At 60.0% G+C, this 9,974-nt stretch overlaps 2 protein-coding genes across 3 annotated transcripts; one reads left to right on the top strand and one right to left on the bottom strand.

The window, feature by feature from the left end:
• Nucleotides 1-815: 815 nt before the first annotated feature.
• On the top strand, nucleotides 816-4,954 carry IL10RA (interleukin 10 receptor subunit alpha). The gene is made up of 7 exons (XM_071449654.1): nucleotides 816-925; nucleotides 1,711-1,831; nucleotides 1,927-2,105; nucleotides 2,340-2,503; nucleotides 2,812-2,962; nucleotides 3,124-3,248; nucleotides 3,370-4,954. The coding sequence occupies exons 1-7, from the start codon at nucleotides 862-864 to the stop codon at nucleotides 4,306-4,308; spliced, it is 1,743 nt and encodes a 580-aa protein (XP_071305755.1). The 5' UTR covers nucleotides 816-861; the 3' UTR covers nucleotides 4,309-4,954.
• Nucleotides 4,895-9,585, bottom strand: LOC139601001 (small integral membrane protein 35-like). Of its 2 annotated transcripts, none has more exons than XM_071449657.1 (5): nucleotides 9,218-9,585; nucleotides 8,068-8,184; nucleotides 7,627-7,660; nucleotides 7,347-7,476; nucleotides 4,895-6,722 (listed from the first exon to the last, which is right to left on the bottom strand). In XM_071449657.1, exons 1-4 carry the CDS (start codon nucleotides 9,231-9,233, stop codon nucleotides 7,371-7,373), a joined length of 273 nt encoding a protein of 90 aa, XP_071305758.1. In that variant the 5' UTR covers nucleotides 9,234-9,585; the 3' UTR covers nucleotides 4,895-6,722; nucleotides 7,347-7,370. The 2 variants fall into 2 exon arrangements, with proteins under 2 accessions (XP_071305758.1, XP_071305756.1); XM_071449655.1 differs by having other exon boundaries at nucleotides 4,895-7,156; nucleotides 9,218-9,562.
• Nucleotides 9,586-9,974: the final 389 nt, after the last annotated feature.

The raw sequence follows: 9,974 nt of genomic DNA, 5'->3' as shown, positions 1-9,974 counted from the left end.
GTCTGTGTTCTTTCCACAAATTCCCCGGTGGGAAATTCCTCTTGTTGAGGAAAATCACTCTCCATCACATGAGGGCCCCATGAAAGCCCTCAAGCAAACTGTGAGGCAAAGCAGAGCACTCACACTCAGGCTGCTGGCTGGTGATTCAGGTCCCAACAGGCAGGCAGGACATCCCCGTGGGGCCAGACCCCACAGCCATGGGATCACAGACGTACCTAGGGGGCTACCAGAGCCCTGGGGACAGTGGCAGCCCCTGTGTCACACGGGATTTCCAATGTCACCCCTGTGTGAGGCTGTTTGCAGGACACAGGATAGCCCAGAGGGTCTCACTCGGCCCCAGAAATGGAGAAAGGGGAATTGCAGGCTGAGCCCAAAGGAAGGGAAAGCCAGAACCCCCTCCTGGGGCTGCAGGGCTGCTGGAACCTGGCTGGATTCAGCTGCTGGCAGCACAGGACATGGTGCTGTGCTCAGGAAAGCCCCTGTGCCAGGTCACCCTCGGTGCTGCCTCTCACCTGTGCCGTGCTTTGAACATCTCATTTCACAACAAAGCAGCAAGGGCAGAGACATCCCTTACTCGTACTCTCCTTTTACTCTCCTTTCTCAGCACAGCCCAGCTTTGCTCAGAAAAGCTCCAGAACTGTTCCTCTGCAGCTCTGTCGGAAAGCCCAGCCCAGGCTGAGGCTTCGGCTGGGGGTGAGTGGGTGGACAGCAAAGAGAAGTGGAAGTGACTGCTCGGTGACTTTCCTGACGCCTCGGAGACGTCACTGAGCCAGCCCCTGGGGGAAAAACGAGCGCTCGGCTCCCGCCGGGGCACAGCCCGGTCCCGCTCTGCCCTGCTGCCACGGAGGATGCTGAGCGGCCATGGTCCCCTCTGCCACCGCCCTGGCGCTCAGCCTGGCGCTGCTCCTCGCCTGCCCTACCCACGGTGAGTCCCTCCTGCCGGTTTGCATCGCCCTGCTGGCCGGGGCTGAGCCTCGCAGCTCCGGGTGGGATCCTTGGCATGGGGGATAGGATGGAGGCACAGCCCGGACGCCTTTGCTGGGTGCTCAGCCCTCAGATCAGTGCTTGGGAGCAGGGCATGGCCAGGGCTCCCTGCTCACTGCTTGCCTTTCACTGCTGGTTGGGAGCCCCAGGGCTCAGCAAGGGGCACCAGCCTGGCTTGCCCCCACTGGTCCCCATGTCCCCATTGTCCCCATGATAAGCCACAGCCACTGGGGACACGGCACTGGGCTGGAGGTTTGCCAGCAGGCAGCAGCTGCCAGGGACACCTGCAAGGGAAAAGTGTCAGAAGTCATCAGCGGGGCTTTTCTGCCAGGTGTCAACACAGAGATCAGGCAGGAGGTGTGAAAAAGTCTGGTTTCACCCAGGCAGCAGATGAGCAAAACAGGAAAGCCAAGTCCAAACAGAGCTGGTGGCGAACGGCAGGGGATGGGGGATGCAAATACAGCTCCTTTCCTGGGGCTGAGAAGCACCAAGAAACCCCAGCTGGGCTATCCCAAAAAAGAAAGAGGAAGGAGAAGAGGGGGCTGAGCAAATCCTGGAAGCCAGCAAGAGAAATCTGAGCAAAGGCTCGCACATTTCGGGTGGTCAGCACTGCCACGTCACCCATCACCCATCAGGGGGATGCTGCACGAGGCCGTCCCAAGGCTCGTGGGGGCTGAGGTGGGGCAGGGCTGTGCAGCCCCACCTGAGCCCAGGTGTGCCCCACAGGTGAGAAGCTGGCCGAGCCCCGTTCCGTGCGCATCACCACGGAGATGGGCTGGCCCCTGCTGCGCTGGAAGCCGGGGCGCGGCTGCCCCAGTGACGCCCGCTACAACGTGGAGTACGTCGTGTGAGTAACAGCGAGGGGGAGTAACAACAACGGGGCCCTGCCCTGCCCAGCGCCTGCCCCAGCTCTCTGCTCACCCCTGGTGCTTCTCCCTACAGCTATGGCATAGGCATGAACTGGACAGCCATCCCGGAGTGCTGGAACACCACGGAGCACTCCTGCAACCTCACCCACTACACCCTGCACCCGGGGCAGCGCCACCATGCTCGGGTCAGGGCCGTGGCCGGGAACCTCACGTCCTCCTGGAAAAAGACTGGAGGCTTCTACCCAGAGCAAGGTGCCTTGGGCTCTGTCTCCAGCCTGTGCTGGAGCTGGGGGGATCAGGGTGTCAAGGGATGAACGGGAGCTGGGATATTTCCCTCCACACCTTCCTGGAGGGCCGGCGGGCTGCGCAGGGGGATGGGGCAGCCCGAGGGAGGGTGGGACGGTCCCGGCTCAGTGTGGTGCTGCAGGGGCTGAGCTGTGAACAGGAAACAGCCCTGACCTGCCCTTGTGACTGCTCTGCTTCCAGCTGGCCTGCGCCTGGCGGGGCAGAGCCTCTCCGTGATGGGCAACTCCATCCAGGTGCAGCTGCGGCTGCTGCTCCGCCCCGGGACCAGCCCCGAGTACAGCGACTTGCAGAGGGAAATGAGCCGCTACCACGTGCACCTCCGGAGGACAAGGGACAACCACACGGTGAGAGGAGTGGCTGATCCCCTGCTGTCCCCATCTGTCCCACAGGGTGCTGCTTAAGTGGAAAAACAGACTGTTAAAGCAGGGTTGTCCGCAGGAGTAAGTGCTGAGCTTTCTCACAGCCACAGCAGGGCAGAGAGGCTTCTCTGCATGTTTTGTGGGAGAGTTTTCCAGCTCTCAGGGGAATTTTGGATCTAGCTGCTGTCATCATTATCACAACGCACCCTGGGGATTTTCCCCTGCAGAGGAGGAGGAGGGAGGGGAGCAGGAGCTGGGGGCTCCCAGGTTCCAGCCCGTGCTGTTTGTTGCAGATCACGGTGGTGAAGAACAGCACGGAGTTCACCATCAGGGAGCTGTTCTGGCTCACAGAGTACTGCCTGAGCGTGGAGCCCAGCCTGGCCAACATGCCCATCCCCAGCAGGCGCTCTGCTGAGCAGTGTGTCACCACCGGCCCCAGGGACAGTAAGTGACACCCAGGAGGGGGGAACCACGGGGTGCTGACCCCCCCCACCCCAGCCTTCTGGCCCTGGGAGTGTGGGGATCCACGCCAGGGCAGCCTCTGGGTGCTGTGTGCACTGAGGAATCCCCTCTGCCCCCTCACCTGGTCATGTCCTCTCTTGCAGGGAGTGCAGAGCTCCTCCCAACCATCCTCAGCTCCTTCTTCATCACCTTGTCCTTGCTGGGGCTCCTGGGGGCTCTGCTGGCGTGTACCTACATCAGGAGACCTGTGAGGACACCGTCTGCCCTGGTAAGGCAGGGACAGTGCCTTTGGGGCCAGAGCAGGGATGCAGGCTCGGGGAGGGCTGGGAGAGGCAGGCACCAACCAGGGATGAAGCACAGCTCACTCCCCTCTTCCTCTCCCTCCCCAGAAGTCCTTCATGAAGCAGAGCTCGCTCTGGGTGGAGCACGAGCCCCCATCCTCGGGCAGCCTGGATGCAGACCCCATCCAGCAGCTCTTCCTGTGCCAGAAGGAGCCCCAGCTGGGCAGCAGCCCTGGCAGCAGCACCAGCGCAGCCCAGCAGCCCCTGGAGCAGGGCTGGAAGCTCCCAGCATGGCCCAAGGACCAGCTGGGACCCACGGGGAGCAGAGACAGCAGCGGCACCAGCATCGACAGCGGCATCTGCCTGCGCATCCCCTCCTCCTCCTCCTCCTCTTCTTCCTCCTCCTCCTCCCTGAGCTGCTCCGTGGGCCCCAAGCCCCAGGGCTACAGGCAGCAGCTGCCCAGGGCTGAGGACAGCGGGGTGGGCTTGGAGAGCCCCTGCCCTGCTGCTGGCTGCTCCTCTGGCAGTGCAAACACCAGCCCAGGGCTGTCCCCTGCCACCAGCCAGGCTGGAGTGGAGTTCCGGGGGTACCTGCAGCAGTCCAAGGGCACCGTGGAGCCAGAGAGGAGCCCGGGGCAGGGAGAGCCCGTCCTGGGCTGTGCAGGGTCCCTGCAGGGCCTGGGCAGCACCGACATCATGCTGGACATGGAGTGCTCCGAGCTGGCTGTGGCCAAGGGGTATTTGAAGCAGTCCAACCCCGAGCATCCCCTCACACAGCACCTCTCTCCCCGGGGAGCTCCTGCCTGCAGCTTCTCCAGCCAGGTGGGACCCCAAGTGCCCACCCTGCTGAGCTGGGCAGCCCCAGGTGCTCCACTGACCTCCAAAGCCAGCCCTGATCCGAAAACTCCCTTCGACCTGCACATCTTCAACAACACTGCCTTCCCTGGGGTGCTGCCACTGATCCCCAGCCTCAGCTCCAGCTGGATCCCACTGCCCACCCAGCCCCTGGGCCAGCTCAGGGGGGACAGCAAGGACAGCCGCCTGTGACCCATGCCCTGGGGCCACCAGCCTGTGCTCCGACCCAACTACCTCGTCTGCCTCTGGATAAGCTACTCCTGACCCTGGATGTCCACGGTGCCAGCCCAGCCGTGGGCCAGCAGCACCAGCTCAGCCCCTGGTGGGGCTGCTTTGCCCCAGCCCTGCTGTGGGCAGCCCCCAGGGCACCCCTGCAGCCACCCCAGCTAAGGGGACACAGGGATGGGCTGTGCTGGGGGGGGCTCATCCTCATCTCTGCCTTGCCCAGCACGAGCTGCAGGGCCACCCTGGGGGCCTGGGCCAGTCCCGTGCTTCCACTTCCCCCTCTCCTGGGCCAGCTGGGCTGACGTCCCCACTCCTGGTGCCATCCCAGCCTTTCACAACACAGAGACTGAGGGCACAGTCAGGCTGACATCAGCACCCTGCTGCTGGCAGCACGGGACTCCTGCCCTGCCTGACCCCACATGGGTGGACCCAGAGCCTTTCCTGACCCTGCAGAGACCCTTGGGGGAGCCCAGGGTGGGATCTGGGATGCACCTACAGGCCCAGCATGAGCCAGGGCAGTCCTACCCACACTATGGTCTGTGTTCTGCCACTCTCAGATACAGACATTATTTATTGGATTTCATTTGTAAATACAGAAAGGATGTGTTATTTATTTGGTCCATTTGCCTGTTTATCCTCTCCTAAGGCCAAGCTGAGCTGTCTGTTTCCAGATTTGGACGTTCCCCGTCAGCAAGAGGCAATGTGCCTTTGCCTCATGTGGGGAGGAGCATTTCTACATCACAACTGGGAAAAAGGAGAACCAAGCCAGCTCTCCAGGAGCCCCTCACATGCCTGAGCTTCTGGGGAATTTGTGGGGGCAATCAGCAGAGGAGCAGCAGGGAAAAGAGGCTGGGCTGCTCAGAGTGATCCCACAGGGATGGAAAAGGAGCTGGGCTGCTCAGAGCGATCCCACAGGGATGGACACCCCATGGGACATCACCAGGGAAGGACAGGAGGACAAGTCAAACCCAGGGGTGGAGGAAAGACAAGAGTCAGGGCTCTGCTAAGCAACGTGGTGCTCGGTCATAGGTTGGGCTCCATGATCTCAGAGGTCTTTTCCAAACAAATCGATTCTGTGAACAGCTGTCATCAGAGTGGAAACAGGGTGAGCTCACCAGCAGCTCCCCCTGGGTCGCCCTCCAGGTCTCAGGGAAGTTTTTCCAAGAGTCATTTCCAGGAACCTTCAGTGTGGGAAGTAAAACTGCTGCTGGAAACCCTCCTCGGGGAATGTGGTTTTCAGGTGAAGGGTTTTTGGGTTTCTTTTCAGCTTTTCCAGTGCAGGCAGGAGGAGGGGGCTGATCCTTGCTGTTTCCTTCTCTTAAACCTCACATGGCACTGCTCACACATGAGTTCCATCCCTGCATCCCACAGGGATGTGGAGGGCACTGGGAGCCTCCTCCTGCCCCTCCACTGGCCCCATCTTTTCTGCCTCTGTGTATTTTGGGGGTTGGAGCTTTTTGCTTTCTTTTTATTTTTTTCAACTTCCTCTGGAAAGTGCAGTCATCAAAACCGTGGCTGTTTTTTGTTTTTCTTTTAAACACCGCTGACGTCGGGCCCCACGGACGGATCCTGCGTCATGCAGGGCTCTGCTGGGTCCTGCTCACATGGAGGGCTCCCAGCCCCCAGGAGCTGGCATTTCCCCTTCCTCTGAGCAGTCAGAGGTCTCTTTTCAGCCAGGACAAAGCCGCAGAGCACATGGTTTAGTTTCGATGGCCGAGAGCACAGCCAGTCCCTCTGACTCCCTGGAAATCCCACTCTGTCCTCACTGGTGTCCCTACACACAACCACATGGCTCTCAGGAGTTTTTCTTTGTTCTTCTTCTGAGAGAAATTCTGAGAGAATTCCTTTCTTGCAAAGAAATGGTCCCAAGGCCCCCCATGCCTCAGCAGCCCCCCTGGCCAAGCAGGGCCCCTCTCTGTGGCCACCGAATCTCCCCAGGGCTGTTCCTGTGCTCCAGGCACTTCCAGCCCCTTGTTCTGCTGAGGCCAAAGGCAACTGGCACCAAAAATCCACAAGGAACTTCCACAGGGCCTTTCTGAGGCGTTTCCTTGCACTGGGAATGTGGAGAACCAACTTCCATGTGGGTGCAGGAACTGGATGGAGGAGGAGGAGGAGGGGGTCTGAGACAGATTTCCCATTTCCTCACGGTGTTTTCTGCAGTTGCACCAATGCAGTCACCCAGTTCTGGGGCTCCTCCTCAGCTGGTTCCATAAGGAACAGCCTGGTGCCAGGTCCCTGGGTGTGCAGGAGGCTGGCAGGTCTCTGAGCCATGGGCAATGTGCTGTTTTCTCCAGGATGTTGAGGAATCCTGGATAAAGCTGCATCCTCTTCCTCCATCCCAAGCATCAGCGCTGGCCCAGGCATGTCCTGTGCACCCGTGGCTGCAGAGGCCCAGTGAAAGAGAGACAGGTGGAGGAGATGCCCAGGAAATTTGTGGAGTTTCCCTCTCTGGAGATGTTCCACACCCACCTGGGTGTGTTCCTGTGTCACCTGCTCCAGGTGACCTTGGGCACAAGGGGGTTTGGACCAGGTGGTCTCCAGAGGTCCCTTCCAGCCCCAAGGATTCTGTGACCCTGGGAAGATTTTTAGCAACAGAAACTGCACCATGGCCATTTCAGTTGAAATCCAACAAAGTCAGGGGCTGTTTCTTACAGAAGTGAAAATGGAGGAATTTTCCCCAGGCAGTTTTTGTTGCTTTTTCTGTTGGTGCTGGGCTGTGAGTAAGAGGCAGAGAGGGGAAGCTCTGCAGGAGCACCCGGGCTTCAGCCCCATCCTCTGTTCCTGGGACAGCGGGAAAGGAAACACAAACCAAAGCCTGTGTGGGGAGAAACCAAACGCAGAGCTCAGGGAAAGCCTCTGAAGCCCAGAGCCACAGGCAGGACTTGAGCTGGAAAAACCTTGGACTGTGCTGAGGAAAGCTGTGATGCCCAGGGGCTGCAAGGCAGTATGGAGGCTTTGGGGCACAGCACAGGGGGCAGGGGGGGATGAGGGGATGTCCTTCCTACCTGCTCAGCAGCCCAGCTCTCCCCTCACGGCCTCTGGCTGTGGAAGGGCTCGTAGCCACTGCCCGAGGTGCCCAGCGAGCCACTGATGCTGAAGGGTGGCACCAGCTCCAGTGCCACTGAGCCCAGCCCGCTGCAGGGAGAGCAGAGGGGTCACCAAGCAGCAGACCCATCCTCCTGCAGCCCTGCCAGCAGCAGAACTGACTGGGGAGGGGCTGTGACACCCTGGCACTGCACAAGGGGAGCTGCCAGCCTGCCCTGGTCCCCCCATGGTGTCACTCACCGCGAGTGGTAGAGGCTGAAGACAAAGTCAGGCCCTGGGGAGGCAGGAGGAAGAGGAGGGAGAGGAGTCAGAGCCGTGTGCTGCTGTGAACCCACCTTTGCTTTGCTGTGAGTGGCAGGGTGGGGACAGGCAGGACAAGCACCAGGACATCGCTGTGCATCCTCCCCCTCACCTCACAGTGCCCCCAACTTGACCCTGAGCCCCCCTGCACCAGGGGTTCCATTTCCCGTGTTCCCCACACCCCAGGCCCTGCAGCCCCATGCTCTGAGCCCCCCTCCCATGCCCTGTCCCCATGTCCCCTGCCCTGTCCCCCCCATCTCCTGCCCTGTCCCCTGCCCTGTCCCCCTGTCCCCATGTCCCCTGCCCTGTCCCCCCCATCTCCTGCCCTGTCCCCTGCCCTGTCCCCATGTCCCCTGTCCCCCTGTCCCCTGTCCCACTCACGGCGCTGGCAGTGGCCCCGCCGGTACCAGCGGATGAAGGTGTAGCCAAAGCTGGCCAGGATCAGCAGGGCCAGCCCGATGCCCAAGACAACCCCGATCACCCTGACGGGCTCTTGTCCTGGAAAGCAGAGGGAGGGGGGGTTCTGCACACAGACCCCTGGGAGGCTGCAGGTCCCCATTGTCCCCTGCAGGGCACAGGACAGGCGGGAGCGGGGGTACAACCCTCCAGCATGAGCTGTCCCCACGGCAGCGCTGCCAGCACCGTGGCACAGCGATTTCTGCTGTCCCCAAGGCCCCATGACGGAGACCACCGCTGTCCCCAGGTGAGCTGGCAGGGGAGGTGGCCACCCTGGCCAAGCTGTATCCCCACCGCTGGCCCCGCTCACGGGGTGCTGCTCCTTTCCTGGTGGCACCGGAGCCATTCCTGGGCTGGCAGGTCCCTCTAGAGGATGCTTCTGTCAGGACGAGCAGCGGCTGCCGCCAGCGCCAGGCGGGGACGGGACTTGGCCGGGGCTCTGCGGGAGCCGTGTGGGCTCCGCACCGCCCCATCCCTGCCCTCCAACAGCGGGATGGACAAACAGCCGCAGAGTGCCCCGGTCACAGCTCCCGGGGCTCGTGGGGAGGAGCGGGACCTACCCTGGCCTTCCTTCCCCTTCCAGCCGGCCCTCCTGGCAGGGCTCAGCATCCGTGCATGGCCAAGGCTTCTGCTGGGGCCGGGGCGAGCGGCAGCCCCGGGACCCCCGGACAGGACGAGGTCAGGGAGCCCCAGGACCCCGGACGGGGCGAGGTCAGAGTTAGGGTTAGGGTAAGCTGCAGCAGCCGTGAATCATGGCCGGAGCTGCGGGGCCAGAGGAACGTGCTGCAACAGCCTCCCTGAATCAGCTGGCTGCCGAAACTGCCCCGTCCCCACGCCCACGGCCCGTGGGAGGGTGACAGCGGCGTGCCCGGGCCCTGCCCTATGCCCGGTGTGGGAGGCGTCCCTGCCCTGGCACCTTCAGCAGCAGAGGTGCCCACATCCCAGGGCATGGCTCTGAGCAGCACCCAGCAGTGAGCCCCAGCCCACAGGGAGCAGGGAGGAAGGTCAGCAAGCACTGCCCGTGCCATGAACAGCCCGGCTCTGTCCCCTGAGGGGGGCAAAGGCACCCGCTCACCTGTGCGGGGGTCCATGTGCTGCTGTGCCACAGGAGCTGCTCTCGTTATCCCGGCCTGGAGCTGCTGCTGAGCCCTGTCTGTGCTGGAGCCTGGCACGTCCTGCCTGTCCCCTGGTGACAGGGCTGCCTCCCTGCAGCGAGGCTGGGCTCCAGTCTGGCCCACTGGTCCAACTGGTTCTCAGGGAGAAAGCAGAGGAGCTGCAGCAGACACACCGAGGGCACATGGCTGTGCCCAGCCCGCCTGTGTGGGTAGCTCTGCCCTCCCACTGCTGCAAGAGGCTGAACTGGGAGTACTGGGAGCCCGAGGGGCAGGAACAGCCCAGACTTTTTATTTTAAATTTAAAAAATAAAATTAATTAAAAATTAAATAAAATTAATTAAAAATTATTAATTAAAATTAAGTTAAAATATAATTAATTAAAAGTAATTAAAATTAGTAAAATTAGTTAAAATTAGTTAAAATTAGTTAAAATTAGTTAAAATTAAGTAATTAATTAATAATAAAATTAATTACTTAATTAGAACACAGGTATGCCGAGCTGGAGCGGCAGGGACAGCCTGAACTTTTTATTTTAAATTAAAAAAAAAATTAAAAATTAATTAAAATTAATTAAAAATTATTAATTAAAATTAATTAAAAATATAATTAATTAAAATTAATTAAAATTAGATAAAATTAGTTAAAATTAATTAAAATTAATTAATTAATGAATAGTAAAATTAATTACTTTATTAGAACACCGGTGTGCCCAGCTGG

The sequence above is a fragment of the Agelaius tricolor genome, unplaced genomic scaffold (assembly GCF_023055355.1).
Source record: "Agelaius tricolor isolate 1412-34295 unplaced genomic scaffold, bAgeTri1.0.p SCAF_29, whole genome shotgun sequence".
Lineage (NCBI taxonomy): Eukaryota > Metazoa > Chordata > Aves > Passeriformes > Icteridae > Agelaius > Agelaius tricolor.
The sequence above is the reverse complement of the archived record's forward strand: the minus strand, read 5'-3'. Positions and strand labels throughout refer to the sequence as shown.